This window comes from Xyrauchen texanus, chromosome 30, assembly GCF_025860055.1.
Source record: "Xyrauchen texanus isolate HMW12.3.18 chromosome 30, RBS_HiC_50CHRs, whole genome shotgun sequence".
Classification (NCBI taxonomy): Eukaryota; Metazoa; Chordata; class Actinopteri; order Cypriniformes; family Catostomidae; genus Xyrauchen; species Xyrauchen texanus.
This window is the reverse complement of record NC_068305.1, coordinates 40,475,059-40,496,390: the sequence shown is the minus strand read 5'-3', so window position 1 is coordinate 40,496,390 and position 21,332 is coordinate 40,475,059. Positions and strand designations below refer to the sequence as shown.

At 43.3% G+C, this 21,332-nt stretch overlaps 2 protein-coding genes across 4 annotated transcripts in view; both read left to right on the top strand.

Moving 5' to 3' along the window:
* Positions 1 to 7,572, top strand: part of LOC127623609 (squalene synthase-like) — a 14,123-nt gene extending 6,551 nt beyond the window's left edge. For all 3 annotated transcript variants that reach the window (XM_052098016.1, XM_052098015.1, XM_052098017.1), the window contains 4 exons: positions 184 to 375; positions 1,602 to 1,778; positions 3,422 to 3,574; positions 5,581 to 7,572. In XM_052098016.1, coding sequence (XP_051953976.1) covers positions 184 to 375; positions 1,602 to 1,778; positions 3,422 to 3,574; positions 5,581 to 5,805 — 747 coding nt within the window. In that variant the 3' untranslated portion in view covers positions 5,806 to 7,572. The remainder of the gene's footprint in view (positions 1 to 183; positions 376 to 1,601; positions 1,779 to 3,421; positions 3,575 to 5,580) is intronic.
* A 6,682-nt stretch (positions 7,573 to 14,254) lies between these two features.
* ctsbb (cathepsin Bb) lies at positions 14,255 to 20,853 on the top strand. The gene is made up of 10 exons (XM_052098040.1): positions 14,255 to 14,335; positions 15,035 to 15,158; positions 15,308 to 15,393; positions 16,812 to 16,926; positions 17,066 to 17,181; positions 17,340 to 17,425; positions 17,865 to 18,008; positions 18,224 to 18,340; positions 18,459 to 18,587; positions 20,414 to 20,853. The coding sequence occupies exons 2-10, from the start codon at positions 15,036 to 15,038 to the stop codon at positions 20,488 to 20,490; spliced, it is 993 nt and encodes a 330-aa protein (XP_051954000.1). The 5' UTR covers positions 14,255 to 14,335; position 15,035; the 3' UTR covers positions 20,491 to 20,853.
* Positions 20,854 to 21,332: the final 479 nt, after the last annotated feature.

The following is a 21,332-nucleotide window of genomic DNA, read 5'->3' as shown; positions in this document are numbered from 1 at the left end:
CATGTGTGTTATTCATCAAACCGAGATGTGCAGAAGTGCTTTTAATGATGTTTTAAAGCATTTCTGACATTCTGAACACAATATTTGTGGCATATAATGTTGTAAACATCTGTCTAGTCGTAAGTGCGTTTATAAATCCGGTCAGCAGATTAATGACACGGTTTAAACTTATTTGTCCTGCAGTACTGTCATTACGTGGCGGGTCTGGTCGGGATCGGACTGTCCCGTCTGTTCTCAGCGTCTCAGCTGGAAGATCCTGAGGTGGGCCGGGACACAGAACTGGCGAACTCCATGGGTCTGTTTCTCCAGAAGACCAACATCATCAGAGATTACCTGGAGGACCAGCGGGAGGGACGAGCCTTCTGGCCGCAGGAGGTGCATACAGCGAGAACGTCCACTTAAAAACAAGCACACACTACCGTCTGGGTGTCTACCGCAGACTATCCCGACTGAGGGATTTAGATATCAAGCTGGTTTTCTTCTGCGGAACACAAATGAAGGTCCATACAATGCAAGTGAATGGTGAACAGAACTTTGAAGCTCCAAAAAGCACATAAAGGCAGCATAGAAATCATTCATAAGACTCCAGTGGTTTAATCCATGTCTCCTGAAGTGATATGATATTTGTCGTTGAGAAACAGATCAATATTTAAGTCCTTTTTGACTGTAAATCTCCATTTTTCCTTTCACTTTCTTCTTTTGTTTTTGCCGATTCGCATTATTCTTTGATATCGACACATACTGGCAAAGGAGAAGAATTTATAGTAAAAAGGGACTTACATTTTGATCTTTTTCTCACCCAAACCTATCATAACACTTCTGAAGACATGGATTAAACCACTGGAGTCATATGAATGACATTTACATGTATGCATTTGGCAAACGCTTTTATCCAAAGTGACTTACAGAGCACTTATTACAGGGACAATCCCCCCGGAGCAACCTGGAGTTAAGTGCCTTGCTCAAGGACACAATGGTGGTGACTGTGGGGATCAAACCAGCAACCTCCTGATTACCAGATTACCAGTTATGTGCTTTAGCCCACTACACCACCACCCTTCGAATTAAGTTTATGCTGCCTTTATGTGCTTTTTGGAGCTTCAAAGTTCTGGTCACCGTTCTTTTATTTTATGGACCTACAAAATTGAAATATTCTTCTAAAAATATTCTTATATAGATAGTAATTGATACAAATGTCATTATTGATTAGTCGGATATGTGGGTTAGATAAGTGACGTCACTTTACGGTAATGAAAAATGCATTTACGCGATTATAAGATACAGGAAATCAAATTTGGCTTTTTTGGATCAGATTTGATGGCGCTGAATCGGCTGATCGGCGGGAGAGCGAGATAAGGGGGGGGTGGAGACACCAGTTCGAGAGAGAGAGAGACGCACGCTGCCACACTACATCCTTATGTCCTTATGTTTTATGACGTTCTTTTATATCATTAAAAATTACGTTTACTCTTCAGCCAGTTCCCGCCGCCTCCTCGGCCGCCCTTAACTGTTATAGTAACATTGGATTGTTATACAATCTTGCGCTTGTTAAAGTATTAATTCCACGATGATATTAAATGTTTTGTGTTTATGTGCTGCAGGCCTGGAGTCAGTTTGCATCTCGTCTGGAAGATTTTGCTCAGCCACAGAATTTAAGCTCCGCCCTTTCCTGTCTCAACCTGCTGGTGACCGACGCCCTCCGTCACGTCCCTGATGTCGTCACGTATCTGTCCCGCCTCCGCAACCAGAGCGTCTTCAATTTCTGCGCCGTCCCGCAGGTATGATAGACCGCTCAACGGATGAAGCCGTATTTACACGCTTACACACTGGAGCATGCGCAACATAGAATACACATACATGTGTAGTTTATAATTAAGGATGTTGCTACTAAAAACAAAGAAGCTCATGAAGACATGTCCAGCTCATATTTCACGTCATAAAAAAGATATATATTTTTAGTGTATATGTGTATATATATATGTGACTCGATCACTGCCGAGCTCTTTTGGTGCACTTTTCTGATTGGTGGATTGTGGGTAGTGTAGTTTTTCACCAGGAATTCCACAATTAAGCAATTTCTAAAAAATTCAGTTGTAATAGCTTGGATTGCACCGTGAGCCCGTTTCCTCCTGGTGGCTTTAGTAAACAATGCATCAAACATTTTGAAGTTATTTGTGTAAATGTAAATTATTATTTTTTTTCAAAGACTGTTGTAAGGGCCACACTTCCTGCTGCCAGTTGGTGGCGCTATAACCGTGACCCAGAGTAGATACATCAACGTGATCAGCCCTCAAGGCCAAACATACATGTACATTTTGATGTAAATCGCACGATGCACGCAGAAGATATGAGACAATTCTTTCTTCCCATTTTTTGGTTAATTTATCGCGTTGCCATGGAGACACCATTTGAGACACAAAATATATTTTTCTTCAATGTTTTGGCATGACGTTGCCTAAGTTTGGTGCTAGTCAGATGAATTCCCTATAAGGAGTATTTCAAAATCCAGAGCATGCGATTTTCAAACAATCCAAAATGGCCGACTTCCTGTTGGGCGGAGCAAATGTCTGTGGTGTGAAAGTTGTCCAGCTTGATGAGATCTACATACAGTACGTACAAAGTTTGGTGACTAGCTGAAAAGGGATGTGCTACAGAGTCCATTGAACATGGCCATTTTCTATTTGGCACTACAGAGCCCCCTCTACACACCCAGCCCTAATGTTCGACGATTCTGATGTGTGTGCAAAATATCACAAAAATTCAAGCATGCCAATTACCTCCAAAACATATAAATATACATAAAAAGGAATAATATAGTTTATTGTGTTGCCATGGCAACAGTAGTTAATATACTAAAAATCCCTTCATCATGTTAAATCTGCACTGTCTTGACATTATTATAAACATGTTATAAGCAGTTCAGATAAAAATAAGAGTGCTATTTCGAAGTCTGTAAAAAAGTGCCACACTTCCTGCTGCCAGTTGGTGGCGCTATGACCGTGCCCCACAATAGACATATCCATGTGATCATCCCCCAAAACCAAACATAAATCAAAATTTTGATTTAAATCGCTCCATGCACGCCGAAATATATGAGCACTTCCTCTTTTTAAATTTTCGCCATAAATGTATTGCCTTGCCATGGCAACACCGTTTGAAATATCAAAAATCTGTTCGCAATTTAGCATCCTCAATGTCTTGGAATGATTTTGCCCACGTTTGGTGCCTCTCACATAAATCCCCTAGGAGGAGTATTTCAAATTCCAGAGCATGCACATTTCAAACAATGCAAAATGGCAGATTTCCCGTTGGGCAGATCCTATGAGTATGAGGTTGAAAGTTTGGTGACTGTAGGTGAAAAGTTGTGTGCTACAGAGCCTCCCAATCAGATGAACTGTTGTTGTGTTCTTCCTCCTACCAGGTGATGGCAATAGCGACTCTTTCAGCATGCTACAACAACCCTCACGTGTTCCAGGGTATGGTGAAGATCCGTAAGGGTCAGACGGTCACCCTCATGATGCAGGCCACAAACATGAGCGCTGTTCAGAGTATAATCGCACAGTACAGTCAGGAGGTGTGTACTAAAAACACTGCCATGAGTGTGTTTCTGTATATTCTGCATGCATGTTCGAATACTGGAGCTGAAAACATCAATAGAAAATAGCATTTACAAGGACCAAATACATCCACATATCACTGCCTCTTCAGCAAGACATCAACACCTATTTTTCACCATTGCACCCTTGGCCCCGCCCACTTGTGCTCAGTCAGTCACAGGTGAAGAGGAGAGAGATGGGCCGGCCATGAGATATTCATCCAAAGTCAACACAGGATCTGGATTGAAATGTTTGTCTACACTAGATGATGTGCTATTTTTAATTGTTGGTATTTTGTAAACATGCACTAGATGGATATCTTTGATAATTTTGATGCTTTTACGGCGATGTGCGCCATGTTTTAAGAGCCGCTGCCAATATGTCAAATTTGAGTTTGACACAGAAGGACAGAGACAGGGTGGAAAACTATTAACAAACTTTTTGGGATGGTTCCAAATGCCCTGCACTACTAAGGCATGCAGATACACACATCCACCCAACACTAGGGGGCACTATAATAGCACATTTACAATTTGCCATCAAAATGCCAATTTTCGCCTATGGTTTTATAGTAAAACTACAGGTCAAACAAATCACCTTAGGAAGGTGTCAGCATCATGATTTTATTTGTACACAGAGATTGTGAAGTCTATTTCTCAAATCAGGTGACTTCAGCACCTGTTGTTGTATTATACGCCAATGGTGTGAGTCCAAAAATGGGAAAAAACACTTTTTTGGGTTGTTTTTCCAAAGTTTGAGTGCCTATAACTCTAGAAGCCTTTGAGATATCTTAATATGCTTTTAGATGCTGGTTTAGAATAAACTTTTCTTTTTGTATCTTCATTTTTAAGGCCCTATATTGTTAAATCCCAGAGATACGGGGCTCTCAATGTGGCTCCATGTGCAAATTTCCTTCCAATTTGACTTATTCACATAAAAACAGTATTTACAAAATCTCCATTTTTGAATTGGTTCTAAAAATACACTGTTATTAAGAATAAACAACTCATGTGGTTCTTCAGTTAGTGCATTACCTACAGTATATACAGTTTGGATTGTGAATGCATCGTAGTGGTTCACACACAAAATACGCTAAAATTGATATATTTTATTTTCACATTATTCTTTTTTTCTGCCATAAAGATGCCAAAATATTTGGGATGGTTCCAAATGCCCTGCAGTACTAAGGCATGCAGATACACACATCCACCCAACACTAGGGGGCACTATAATAGCACATTTACAATTTGCCATCAAAATGCCCATTTTCGCCTATGGTTTTATAGTAAAACTACAGGTCAAACAAATCACCTTAGGAAGGTGTCAGCATCATGATTGTATTTGTACACAGAGATTGTGAGGTCTATTTCTCAAATCAGGTGACTTCAGCACCTCTTGTTGTATTATACGCCAATGGTGTGAGTCCAAATATGGGGGGAAGCACTTTTTTGGGTTGTTTTTCCAAAGTTTGAGTGCCTATAACTCCAGAAGCCTTTGAGATATCTTAATGTGCTTTTAGATGCTGGTTCAGAATAAACTTTCCTTTTTGTATCTTCATTTTTAAGGCTCTATATTGTTAAATCCCAGAGATACGGGGCTCTCAATGTGGCTCCATGTGCAAATTTGAAAACTATATGTGGGTAATGTGGTATGAAGCTCATGTTTCTTCTCCAACATTAGTCTAGATTTGGTGTTACTGATTAAAGTAATTGATATTTTGGGTTTCATAATCATTTATGTTTTTCTTTCACCTGTATTTTTGAGCAGGGGACCTCTGGTTGAGTTGACACAGAATGACCCCGTAGCAAATATACAACCTGTTTAATCGAAAGGCTCAAAGAGTTTTTAAAGACTGTGGAAAATCTAATCAGTCATGCATTTTAAGTGTACTAAATATAAGCTTAGATCAGTGTTTAACGTCCTCCATACTCTCAGTAGCGTAAATAATCTATTTACCACCCTAATCCTCATTCTCCCCCTACAGATCCTGCAGAAAGTTTCCATCACAGATCCGTCCCGTGAAAAGACGCTTTGTATCTTGAGTCTGATCCGTGAGAAGAGTCTGTCTCCTGCCACGCTGTCGTCCCGAGCGCATCATTTCTCTCCGGTCTACGTGTCGGCCGTGATGCTGTTGGCGGCTCTCAGCTGGCAGTACCTCAACGCCACGGCCGGACAGCCACCAGGTGCCGCCGATGTGCAGGGACACTGAGACTGTACCTGAATTTATCTGAATTCAGCTCAGCCCTACCGGGTCACGGACACACAGAGTGCCCTCCATCTGCCCGGGCAACTGCAGCTGCCAGGCGAAGAATGAAAAGGGATTGTTTTTTATTATAATTGAGTAAATCTCACGAAAACATGTCTGGATTATATTTCACCTCAAAATGAAAATCTAAATAAATTAGATTTTTAGGAGCATTAAGTTTATATATATATATATATATATATATCATAATTAAGTATATTTTCCCCTTACATTTGAATGTTTCTGGATGCTTTACTTTTTATTACAGTATTTTCACTGTTGGATAAAAAATCGGTTGTTTTATTTAAATCAGGATACACATATACCAAATATAAATACCAGCAAAATACTCCCGAGTTGTAAGAATATATTAAATTTAAATATGTAATTTTTTTTCACATGACAGAAATTAGAATTTGGCGGTAAAAATGGCTCAAATTGTCATGACAATAATGTCACAATGCAAACAAAAAAAAATCTTAATGGTTCTAAAATGGAATGTTTTCTTTTAAAGGAATATTCCGGGTTTATTAGAAGTTGAGCTCAATCGACAGCATTCATGGCAACAACAAAAAATATTTCCTTTACAATGGGAGTCAATGGGAGTCACTTGGTTTAATCTGTAAACATTAAAATACTCACTGTTTCAAAAGTATAGACACAAGATGTAAATAATATGTGTGTTAACATGATTTTACTGTCATAAAATCACTTACCGAGTTTTAACAGAAGAATTAATGTAAGTGTTTTTATAAAATTATAAGCGTCACATTTCCGCCTTTAAACCCTCCAAAGAATCGCCCCATTGACTTCCATTGTAAGTGTCTCACTGGAACACACATTTGTGCTTTTATTTGTTTTTTTAAAGAAAACGAGTCTGAATGAACTTTGTGGTAATCAACATTATGATACAAACGCTGTCGATTAAACTCAACTTGTATTGAACCCGGAATATTCCTTAAAGTGAGACGTCTCTGATGTTTTCGTGAGATTCACTCGTCTCTGACGGCAGTTTTGTGATGTTCATTTGTGTTATGGAGGTGTTTTCTTTGGTTCTGTTTGTTTGGATTGTTCTGACGAATCATCCTCAACTTCAAGTGCACATGCAGAATAATAATCCCAGTAATCATATCAAATATTTTACCCCAGAAATTATATTTTGCATTAAGAAAATGAAGCCTATTTTAGGATCGTTACATTCTTCCATTGTGACATTATTTTCATGACAATTAAGCACAATTTCAATGTTAGTTTTTGTGAATTTAAAATTGTCCTGAAAATAATGTAACAATGCAACACACTTTAATGGTCCAAAATGGCTTCATTAACCTTTATGCAATAAAAAACCTTTATTTTGATATTGTGGTGAAACGTGAGCTGGACGTGTTCTTGACAGGTTTTGTGAGATTCACTCTTCTAGTTTTGCTGCTGATCGTGAGCTCATATTGTTTGTTTTCAGAACATATATGTGGAAATGGGAAATCACAGTGTTTTTAAAGTCTCGCACAACATTGTTTCATTGTTTGAATATTCAGTCACCGTAGAACTGAAGCCCAAATGCTTCATGTGTGACGTGCATGAATGCAGCGACTTCAGCATGTGACCGTAAAGTGTCCTTATATTATTGAGCTCTTCTGTGGATAAAGGACTTTGTACATAAACATTGCTCTGGAAGGTAGAATTTGATTTGTAAATACATTTAGGGATAAACAATGTATTAAAAAAATAATATGGTTGATTAAATGTTGATGCATATTTTATATAATTTTCTTCACACAAGCACACTCCGTTCCTTCAGTAAACATTTATTTATAAACACACTTGCATAAGGTAAATACTTATACATTATGATTATGGTTATATATATATATATATATAAGAAATTCCTGTAGCTTAACTAGTGCCATCAACACCAACGTCATGGGTTTGATCCCAAGGGAACACCTTCAATCACTGTGAGTCAGGGATGGTTCTAGGGGGGCCAGTGCCCCCCTGTCAACTAGCTCAACAACTTAAATGACAGCGATGCCCCCCCACGCTCAACAACTTAAATGACAGCGATGCCCCCCCACGGTCAACAACTTAAATGACAGCGATGCCCCCCCACGCTCAACAACTTAAATGACAGCGATGCCCCCCCACGCTCAACAACTTAAATGACAGCGATGCCCCCCATGCACAACAACTTAAATGACAGCGATGCCCCCCACGCTCAACAACTTAAATGACAGTGATGCCCCCACGCTCAACAACTTAAATGACAGTGATGCCCCCACGCTCAACAACTTAAATGACAGCGATGCCCCCACGCTCAACAACTTACATGACAGCGATGCCCCCCACGCACCACAACTTAAATGACAGCGATGACCCTCATGCACCACAATTTAAATGACAGCGATGCCCCCACGGTCAACAACTTAAATGACAGCGATGCCCCCACGGTCAACAACTTAAATGACAGCGATGCCCCCCACGCACCACAACTTAAATGACAGCGATGCCCCCCATGCACCACAACTTAAATGACAGCGATGCCCCCACGCTCAACAACTTAAATGACAGCGATGCCCCCATGCACCACAACTTAAATGACAGCGATCCCCCACGCTCAACAACTTAAATGACAGCGATGCCCCCACGCTCAACAACTTAAATGACAGCGATGCCCCCACGCTCAACAACTTAAATGACAGCGATGCCCCCCATGCACCACAACTTAAATGACAGCGATGCCCCCATGCACCACAACTTAAATGACAGCGATGCCCCCACGCTAAACAACTTAAATGACAGTGATGCCCCCACGCTCAACAACTTAAATGACAGTGATGCCCCCACGCACCACAACTTAAATGACAGCGATGCCCCCATGCACCACAACTTAAATGACAGCGATGCCCCCACGCTCAACAACTTAAATGACAGTGATGCCCCCCACGCTCAACAACTTAAATGACAGCGATGCCCCCATGCACCACAACTTAAATGACAGCGATGCCCCCCACGCTCAACAACTTAAATGACAGTGATGCCCCCACGCTCAACAACTTAAATGACAGCGATGCCCCCACGCTCAACAACTTAAATGACAGCGATGCCCCCACGCTCAACAACTTAAATGACAGTGATGCCCCCCACGCTCAACAACTTAAATGACAGCGATGCCCCCACGCTCAACAACTTAAATGACAGCGATGCCCCCATGCACCACAACTTAAATGACAGCGATGCCCCCACGCACAACAACTTAAATGACAGCGATGCCCCCACACACAACAACTTAAATGACAGCGATGCCCCCACGGTCAACAACTTAAATGACAGTGATGCCCCCACGCTCAACAACTTAAATGACAGCGATGCCCCCACGCTCAACAACTTAAATGACAGCGATGCCCCCACGCACAACAACTTAAATGACAGCGATGCCCCCCACGCTCAACAACTTAAATGGCAGTGATGCCCCCCACGCTCAACAACTTAAATGACAGTGATGCCCCCACGCTCAACAACTTAAATGACAGCGATGCCCCCACGCTCAACAACTTAAATGACAGCGATGCCCCCACGCTCAACAACTTACATGACAGCGATGCCCCCACGCACCACAACTTAAATGACAGCGATGACCCCCATGCACCACAATTTAAATGACAGCGATGCCCCCACGGTCAACAACTTAAATGACAGCGATGCCCCCACGGTCAACAACTTAAATGACAGCGATGCCCCCCACGCACCACAACTTAAATGACAGCGATGCCCCCATGCACCACAACTTAAATGACAGCGATGCCCCCACGCTCAACAACTTAAATGACAGCGATGCCCCCCATGCACCACAACTTAAATGACAGCGATGCCCCCACGCTCAACAACTTAAATGACAGCGATGCCCCCACGCTCAACAACTTAAATGACAGCGATGCCCCCACGCTCAACAACTTAAATGACAGCGATGCCCCCCATGCACCACAACTTAAATGACAGCGATGCCCCCATGCACCACAACTTAAATGACAGCGATGCCCCCCACGCTCAACAACTTAAATGACAGTGATGCCCCCACGCTCAACAACTTAAATGACAGTGATGCCCCCCACGCACCACAACTTAAATGACAGCGATGCCCCCCATGCACCACAACTTAAATGACAGCGATGCCCCCACGCTCAACAACTTAAATGACAGTGATGCCCCCATGCACCACAACTTAAATGACAGCGATGCCCCCCACGCTCAACAACTTAAATGACAGCGATGCCCCCCACGCTCAACAACTTAAATGACAGCGATGCCCCCCATGCACCACAACTTAAATGACAGCGATGCCCCCACGCTCAACAACTTAAATGACAGCGATGCCCCCACGCTCAACAACTTACATGACAGCGATGCCCCCCACGCACCACAACTTAAATGACAGCGATGACCCCCATGCACCACAATTTAAATGACAGCGATGCCCCCACGGTCAACAACTTAAATGACAGCGATGCCCCCACGGTCAACAACTTAAATGACAGCGATGCCCCCACGCACCACAACTTAAATGACAGCGATGCCCCCACGCACCACAACTTAAATGACAGCGATGCCCCCCATGCACCACAACTTAAATGACAGCGATGCCCCCATGCACCACAACTTAAATGACAGCGATGCCCCCCATGCACCACAACTTAAATGACAGCGATGCCCCCACGCTCAACAACTTAAATGACAGCGATGCCCCCACGCTCAACAACTTAAATGACAGCGATGCCCCCACGCTCAACAACTTAAATGACAGCGATGCCCCCCATGCACCACAACTTAAATGACAGCGATGCCCCCATGCACCACAACTTAAATGACAGCGATGCCCCCCACGCTCAACAACTTAAATGACAGTGATGCCCCCACGCTCAACAACTTAAATGACAGTGATGCCCCCACGCACCACAACTTAAATGACAGCGATGCCCCCCATGCACCACAACTTAAATGACAGCGATGCCCCCACGCTCAACAACTTAAATGACAGTGATGCCCCCATGCACCACAACTTAAATGACAGCGATGCCCCCCACGCTCAACAACTTAAATGACAGCGATGCCCCCCACGCTCAACAACTTAAATGACAGCGATGCCCCCCATGCACCACAACTTAAATGACAGCGATGCCCCCCACGCTCAACAACTTAAATGACAGCGATGCCCCCCACGCTCAACAACTTACATGACAGCGATGCCCCCACGCATCCACAACTTAAATGACAGCGATGACCCCCATGCACCACAATTTAAATGACAGCGATGCCCCCCACGGTCAACAACTTAAATGACAGCGATGCCCCCCACGGTCAACAACTTAAATGACAGCGATGCCCCCCACGCACCACAACTTAAATGACAGCGATGCCCCCCATGCACCACAACTTAAATGACAGCGATGCCCCCCACGCTCAACAACTTAAATGACAGCGATGCCCCCCATGCACCACAACTTAAATGACAGCGATGCCCCCACGCTCAACAACTTAAATGACAGCGATGCCCCCCACGCTCAACAACTTAAATGACAGCGATGCCCCCCACGCTCAACAACTTAAATGACAGCGATGCCCCCATGCACCACAACTTAAATGACAGCGATGCCCCCCATGCACCACAACTTAAATGACAGCGATGCCCCCACGCTCAACAACTTAAATGACAGTGATGCCCCCACGCTCAACAACTTAAATGACAGTGATGCCCCCACGCACCACAACTTAAATGACAGCGATGCCCCCCATGCACCACAACTTAAATGACAGCGATGCCCCCCACGCTCAACAACTTAAATGACAGTGATGCCCCCATGCACCACAACTTAAATGACAGCGATGCCCCCACGCTCAACAACTTAAATGACAGCGATGCCCCCCACGCTCAACAACTTAAATGACAGCGATGCCCCCACGCTCAACAACTTAAATGACAGTGATGCCCCCCATGCACCACAACTTAAATGACAGCGATGCCCCCATGCACCACAACTTAAATGACAGCGATGCCCCCCACGCTCAACAACTTAAATGACAGTGATGCCCCCCACGCTCAACAACTTAAATGACAGCGATGCCCCCCATGCACCACAACTTAAATGACAGCGATGCCCCCACGCTCAACAACTTAAATGACAGTGATGCCCCCACGCTCAACAACTTAAATGACAGCGATGCCCGCCCACGCTCAACAACTTAAATGACAGCGATGCCCCCCACGCTCAACAACTTAAATGACAGCGATGCCCCCCACGCTCAACAACTTAAATGACAGTGATGCCCCCACGCTCAACAACTTAAATGACAGCGATGCCCCCCACGCTCAACAACTTAAATGACAGTGATGCCCCCATGCACCACAACTTAAATGACAGCGATGGCCCCCACGCTCAACAACTTAAATGACAGCGATGCCCCCACGCATCAACAACTTAAATGACAGCGATGCCCCCACGTACAACAACTTAAATGACAGCGATGCCCCCACGCACAACAACTTAAATGACAGCGATGCCCCCACGCACAACAACTTAAATGACAGCGATGCCCCCACGCACAACAACTTAAATGACAGCGATGCCCCCACGCACAACAACTTAAATGACAGCGATGCCCCCACGCACAACAACTTAAATGACAGCGATGCCCCCACGCACAACAACTTAAATGACAGCGATGCCCCCACGCACAACAACTTAAATGACAGCGATGCCCCCCACGCACAACAACTTAAATGACAGCGATGCCCCCATGCACAACAACTTAAATGACAGCGATGCCCCCACGCACAACAACTTAAATGACAGCGATGCCCCCACGGTCAACAACTTAAATGACAGCGATGCCCCCCACGGTCAACAACTTAAATGACAGCGATGCCCCCACGCTCAACAACTTACATGACAGCGATGCCCCCACGGTCAACAACTTAAATGACAGCGATGCCCCCACGCACCACAACTTAAATGACAGCGATGCCCCCACGGTCAACAACTTAAATGACAGCGATGCCCCCCACGCTCAACAACTTAAATGACAGCGATGCCCCCACGGTCAACAACTTAAATGACAGCGATGCCCCCACGCACAACAACTTAAATGACAGCGATGCCCCCCACGCACAACAACTTAAATGACAGCGATGCCCCCACGGTCAACAACTTAAATGACAGCGATGCCCCCCACGCACAACAACTTAAATGACAGCGATGCCCCCCACGCTCAACAACTTAAATGACAGCGATGCCCCCACGCACAACAACTTAAATGACAGCGATGCCCCCCACGCACCACAACTTAAATGACAGCGATGCCCCCACGGTCAACAACTTAAATGACAGCGATGCCCCCACGCACAACAACTTAAATGACAGCGATGCCCCCCACGGTCAACAACTTAAATGACAGCGATGCCCCCCACGCACCACAACTTAAATGACAGTGATGCCCCCACGGTCAACAACTTAAATGACAGCGATGCCCCCCACGGTCAACAACTTAAATGACAGCGATGCCCCCACGCACCACAACTTAAATGACAGCGATGCCCCCACGATCAACAACTTAAATGACAGTGATGCCCCCCACGGTCAACAACTTAAATGACAGCGATGCCCCCACGCTCAACAACTTAAATGACAGCGATGCCCCCACGCACCACAACTTACATGACAGCGATGCCCCCCACGCACAACAACTTAAATGACAGCGATGCCCCCACGCATCAACAACTTAAATGACAGCGATGCCCCCACGGTCAACAACTTAAATGACAGCGATGCCCCCACGCTCAACAACTTAAATGACAGCGATGCCCCCACGCACAACAACTTAAATGACAGCGATGCCCCCACGCACAACAACTTAAATGACAGTGATGCCCCCACGGTCAACAACTTAAATGACAGCGATGCCCCCACGCACAACAACTTAAATGACAGTGATGCCCCCCACGGTCAACAACTTAAATGACAGCGATGCCCCCCACGCTCAACAACTTAAATGACAGCGATGCCCCCACGCGTCAACAACTTAAATGACAGTGATGCCCCCCACGCTCAACAACTTAAATGACAGCGATGCCCCCACGCACAACAACTTACATGACAGCGATGCCCCCACGCACAACAACTTAAATGACAGCGATGCCCCCACGCACCACAACTTAAATGACAGCGATGCCCCTCTCTGGCCCCCCCAGGTTATGTGGTCTAGATCCGCCACTGCTGTAGGTCACTTTGGATTAAAGCTTCTGTCAAATGCATAATTGTACATGATATCTGCAGACACAAACACTTTCTCGGTTTTAGAGCTTTTAGACTTTGCTTGTCTTGTGACGGCTGTAACTGCACCTGACAGACAGTCACATGATGTTTCACTGTTTAATGGTGTTGATGTGACATTGTGTCACCATATGAATCTGCAGTTTGACAGGACGAGTCGCACACCTGATACTCAGGTAAAGTTTGTTGTGTCAAAGTTTACTTGCAGTGTACGTGCAATATATAAATATATATTACTGTTTAAAAGAGAGGTTTTCATCTTGACGTAATAATATCAAAATTGTATTTTAAAACATGTATTTATCAATTAATTTTTTATTACATTTGTATTTATATTTATATTGCATTTTATTTATTAATAATTTAGTTTGTATACTTCATTACTTTTTTCACTTTAAATTCAATCAAATCTATTAAATTGTAACATAGTTCTTATAAGAATACATTTAAAATAATATTTTTATTTTTAAATATATTTTAATTGATTTATTTCATTACGTTTGCTTGTAGAAATGCAATAAAATTTTATTTATTCATATTTTTTCATTTAATTTTTCCATTCGCTTTTCACTAGAAATTCAGTCAATTCAGTCGTTCTAAAAAGAATATTGAAAATATATATATTTTATTTTTAATTTGTATCAATTTATTTTATTATATTTATATTTCATTTATTAATATTTGAGTTTATTTAGTCATTACTGGAAATTCAATCTATTCAATTGTAATAATTACAAATAAGAATATATATATATATCTTAATTAAAATTATATTTTTCCTATTAATAATTCTCAAATTTATTTTTATTCCATTTAAAATAATTTTTTTGAAACCGCCACAAAATCTGAGGAAGTCTCATTTTCTTCTTCATCAGGATGTCTCGTCTGTATTTCTTGTGTCTGTTGCCTCTGCTGTCTGTCACATGGGCCCACCCACACCTCTCCGCGTGGTCACATGACATGGTCAACATCATCAATACGGCCAAGACCACCTGGACGGTAAGAGCTCCGTGTGATTTGTGTTCTGCAGTGGTACTGAAGAAGACCAGCACAGTTACATTAGCAAAAAATGCCAGATCATCTGAAAACTACAACTTACGCTGATTGCACCTGTCAGTTTCTCTCTTCCTCTTTTGTTTTGCTCTCAGGCTGGTGTGAACTTTCAGAATGTGGATTACAGCTATCTAAAGTCACTCTGTGGAACTCTTCTGAAGGGCCCCAGACTACCTGATACGTGAGTCAAGAGAACATAAGAGAATGTGCACACTACATCCGTATTGTGATACAATGAATAAATCTAAAATGCATAGCAATGCAATTGCAACCTGTGACGAGGAGGAGGAGGGAGGGGGGGGCGTGACTTTGCACGCCTGGCCCCAATCGGGCTAATAAGCGGAGGAGAGGGATAATGGCACCCGGTTGCGGCAGTTTGAGAGAGAGCAACCGCAACCGGCTGCCTTTATCCCTCTCCTCGGCTGATTAGCCCGATTAACTCGCCCCCTCCTCGTCACACAAGGAGAACACTACACTGCATAGTAATGCCCTAGCAACCACTCAGAACACCCTAGCAACACACTACACTGCATAGTAATGCCCTAGCAACCACTCAGAACACCCTAGCAACACACTAAACTGCATAGTAATGCCCTAGCCACCACTCAGAACACCCTAGTAACACACTTAACTGCATAGCAATGCCATAGCAACCACTCAGAACACTCTCATGAGATCCAAAAAATGCCCTAGCAACCACTCAGAACACCCTAGCAACACATGAACTGCATAGAAACACCATAGCAACCACTCAGACCTCTCATGAGATCCAACAAATGCCCTAGCAACCACTCAGAACACTCTAGCAACACACCAAACTGCACAGTAATTCCATAGGAACCAATCAGAACACCCTAGCAACACACAAAACTGTAGAGTAACGCCATAACAACCACTCAGAACACCTTAGCAACACAAGAAACTGCAGAGCAATGCCATAGCAACCACTCAGAACACCCTAGCAACACACTAAACTACAGAGCAATACCATAGCAACCACTTAGATAACCATAGCAACACACTAAACTGCTTAGCAATGCCCTACCATCCACCCAGTCCTCTCACCAGATGCACAGAAACACCCTAGCAACACACTAAACTGCATAGCAATGCCATAGCAACCACTCAGACCTCTCATGAGATGCACAAAAATGCCCTAGCAATCACTCAGAACACCCTAGCAACACATGAACGGCATAGAAACACCATATCAACCACTCAGAACACTCTAGCATTACACAAAACTGCAGAGCAATGCCATAGCAACCCCTCAGAACACCCTAGCAACACACTAAACTGCATAGCAATGCCCTAGCAACCCTTCAGAACACCCTAGCAACACACTAAACTGCATAGCAATGCCCTAGAAACCACTAAGAACACCTTAGCAACACACTAGACTGTATAGAAATGGGCTAGCAACCACTCAGAACACCCTAGCAACACACTAAATTGCATAGCAATGCCATAGTATTTACTGAATGGCCCCAGACTACCTGATACGTGAGTCAAGAGAACATAAGAGAATGTGCACGCTACATCCGTATTGTGATACAATGAATCAATAGATCATTCTATTATATTCTGCTTTATCTCTAGGGTGAAACACGCTACCAATATTGAACTGCCGGACAGTTTTGACCCGCGGAAGGAGTGGCCCTACTGTAAAACCCTCAATCAGATCCGAGATCAGGGTTCCTGTGGGTCATGCTGGGTAAACTGCTCACAGAGAAATCTTGCATTATTTGTTGCATCAGCAGATGCCTCTTGCTTTGATATTTTGGATGTAATGCATTTCAGATGTTTCGAGTTTACTGCATGTTTTGGTTATTAATTGGCACGTTTAACTGCAGGCGTTTGGAGCGGTTGAAGCCATCTCAGATCGCATCTGCATCCACAGCAAAGGCAACGTGTCTGTGGAGATCTCGGCAGAAGACCTGCTGTCCTGCTGCGATGAATGTGGATTCGGGTACGTACGCAGAAAAAACACAACTGCGATCGCTTCAATATCTCAAATGTTTTGCCTAGACAGCAATGAGGTGGAATGGAGAACAAAGGAGTCTACTGGTTGTTGTGAGACTGTACGGTGTTTAAAAGATCTTTGAAAGGTGTTTTTTCCGGAGGCAGATGTTCCGGAGGTTATCCGGCAGAAGCGTGGAATTACTGGACCAGTTCTGGGTTGGTGACTGGAGGACTCTACGGCTCCAATGTCGGTGAGTAGCTTTCGTACCTTTCGCCAAGAACACATGTGCCGAGCCTCACCGAAGAGAATGAAATAACATTCGAGAAATTAATTTACCTGTGTGTTGAAACGTTGAGGTTAAAGATAGTGTCATTAGTCAGATATGCAACAAAATAGTCGACAAGCTCATACGTAGAAAACAAATCGTCCTATGTGCTTTTAATGTCACATTTGCGTTTAGGACACTATTGGTGAGGTTTAGGTGTTGGTTTAGGGTCAGGAAGTCTGTTTTGTTCCCCTCTCAACATCAAACATCCATCTTAAAAACCTTGTCTGATTACGACAACATTTCACTCGCTTTTGGCGCCCCCTGCTGGACATTTCACCGTCCACTGTGAAATGAGTAACCTCATGTTACTCCAAACCCGCACGATGTCTGTTTCATGAATATTATTTCTGCATGTTTCTAGGCTGCAGACCGTACACTATTCCTCCCTGTGAGCATCATGTTAACGGCACACGACCCCCGTGCTCAGGTGAACAGGACACACCTGAGTGTAATGCTCAGTGCATTTCACAGTACACTGTGCCCTACATAAAAGACAAACACTTCGGTGAGTATACCTTTATCTCCGAATATTTCTTTAAAGCTGTAGTTCATATTTTAACATGCAAAGACAATAAGCATGACATTTGTAGGATGATGTCACCTCAAAATGAGTTTGTTTGAGCATCATGACCAGCCCGACACGGCAACATTGGTTTAACCAGTGTCATGAGTTTCGGGGCGGGACTAACCAGACAATTCCTTTAATCTTGCCCTCTGCAGGCATCAAGTCATTCAACGTCCCTTCTGACCAGAAGCAGATCATGACCGAGTTATACAACAACGGTCCAGTGGAGGCAGCCTTCACCGTCTATGAAGACTTCTTGCTTTACAAGACAGGTCAGCAAACGTTTGAAACACTTGCACACTTTAGTGCTCTCGTTCAGTCATTCGTTTTTAAGTAATGCGCAGAAAGCTGGATGCGAATTAGCCAGTGGGATGTTTTCTTGTTTCTCAGGTGTATACAAGCATGTAACAGGGTCCGTTCTGGGCGGACACGCTGTGAAGATCCTGGGCTGGGGAGAGGAGAAAGGAACGCCGTACTGGCTGGTGGCAAACTCCTGGAACACTGACTGGGGCGACAAGGGTGAGAATTCATGCTGGAGTAATGAGTGCTGTTTGCAAAGTCAAGCATCACTGTTACTATTGATTATATTCAAGGCTTAAGGATTTTAGGGTGTTTCTGGCAATAGCCAGAGCACCTCATCAGATTCACAGAACTGCCCTAGCAACCACTCAGAACACCCTAGTAATACACTAAACTGCAGAGCAATGCCATAGCAACCACTCAGACCTCTCCTAAGATGCACAAAAATGCCCTAGGAACCACTCAGAACACCCTAGCAACACACTACATTACAGAGCAACACCAAAGCAACCACTTAGATAGCCCTAGCAACACACCAAACTTCATAGTAATGCCATAGGAACCAATCAGAACACCCTAGCAACACACTACATTACAGAGCAATACCATAGCAACCACTTAGATAACCCTAGCAACACACTAAACTGCATAGCAATGCCAAAGCAACCACTCAGACCTCTCATGAGATGCACAAAATGCCCTAGCAACCACTTAGAACACTCTAGCAACACACCAAACTGCATAGAAATGCCATAGGAACCAATCAGAACACCCTAGCAACACACGAAACTGTAGAGCAATGCCATAACAACCACTCAGAATACCCTAGCAACACACGTAACTGCATAACAACACCATAGCAACCTCTTAGATAACCCTAGCAACACACCAAACTGCATAGTAATGCCATAGGAACCAATCAGAATACCCTAGCGACACAATAAACTACAGAGCAATACCATAGCAACCACTTAAATAACCCTAGCAACACACTAAACTGCATAGCAATGCCATAGCAACCACTCAGACCTCTTATGAGATGCACAAAATGCCCTAGCAACCACTCAGAACACCCTAGCAACACATCAAACTGCATTGTAATGCCATAGGAACCAATCAGAACACCCTAGCAACACACGAAACTGTAGAGCAACACCATAACAACCACTTAGATAACCCTAGCAACACACTAAACTGCACAGCAATGCCCTAACATCCACCTAGTCCTCTCATCAGATGCACAGAAACACCCTAGCAACACAATAAATTGCATAGCAATGCCATAGCAACCACTCAGACCTCTCATGAGATGCATTAAAATGCCCTAGCAACCACTCAGAACACCCTAGCAACACATCAAACTGCATTGTAATGCCATAGGAACCAATCAGAACACCCTAGGAACACATTAAACTGCATAGCAATGCCATAGCAACCACTAAGATAACCTTAGCAACACACTAGACTGCATAGAAATGGGCTAGCAACCACTCAGAACACCCTAGCAACACACCACTAGGATCACCTTAGCAACACACTAGACTGCATAGAAATGGGCTAGCAACCACTCAGAACACCCTAGCAACACACTAAACTACATAGCAATGCCACAGCAACCACTAAGATCACCTTAGCAACACACTAGACTGCATATAAATGGGCTAGCAACCACTCAGAACACCCTAGCAACACACTAAACTGCAGAGCAATGCAATAGCAACCCCTCAAAATACCCTAGCAATACACTAAACTGCATAGCAATGCCATAGCAACCACTAAGATCACCTTAGCAACACACTATACTGCATAGAAATGGGCTAGCAACCACTAAGAACACCCTAGCAACACACTAAATTGCATAGCAATGCCATAGCAACCCCTCAGAACACCCCAGCAACCTCATACCAACACCTAAACAAACTTAACAACCAAAACAGTCTAAATAATCTAATTTAAACTGCTGTTTCATTGTGCAATTTCTGATTTGACTGAATTACTTATATTGTAGAAATGGTGTTTTTAATGATGTAAACTGTGTTTTTCAGGTTATTTTAAGATTCTCAGAGGTAATGATGAATGTGGGATTGAGAGTGAAATGGTGGCTGGTGTTCCGCAGGTGTGAGGACTGAATGAACGGGCGCATGACACAAATCTGTGCTGAACTGTGTTTCTGGTTTTGTTTTGATTGATGCTGGATGCCCACTGAAAAACCTGAAAATGTGGAAATGTAAAAATCATGGAAATTTCTATAGAAACGATATTTTTTCTAGCTGAATTTTTAACTGGCTATAAATTGTTCTTTGCGAGTGCGATCTCTATAACATGCTTTTAATTAACATTCTTATTTAGTGTTTACAAACAATTGGAAAACATGGAAATCCATTGGACAAATGTTGAAGTGACTCTATTGATTTGTTTATTGTTTGTAACACTTTTATAAGAATATGATTGGATACCATAAAGGGAAATAAATACTGTATCTTTATCTCATTGTCATGTTATTACACATTCACCAACATGTGTATTCTTTCTTATTCAAATGCAAAACGAGGACATTCAGTTTGTATATTTTAAGGTACTCCAATTGGAGAAAATCCTTCATAATACAATAGCAATGTTTCATGGTAGATTTAATGTGTTTGTCAAACTCGCCACCATGTGAAAAAGTACTTGTAAAGGTTTTCCTTTTCTGCATTTTTGGACAAAATTATATTTGATCCTCATTTTAGTACTACTTATAGATAAAGGGAAAAGGAAAGGTAACTTAAATGTTAAAAAATAACAAAGACCAAAGTTTGAAACCAAAGAAAAAGTCACTTTTGACAAACAAAAAGAAAAAGTTTGAGTGGGCAAAGAACAAGACTGCCCGACAAGACAGTCACATCTATTTCAAGTGCTTCAGGAAGTGTGGGGTGAAAGGTCAAGTGCTACAGGAAGTGTGGGGTGAAAGGTCAAGTGCTACAG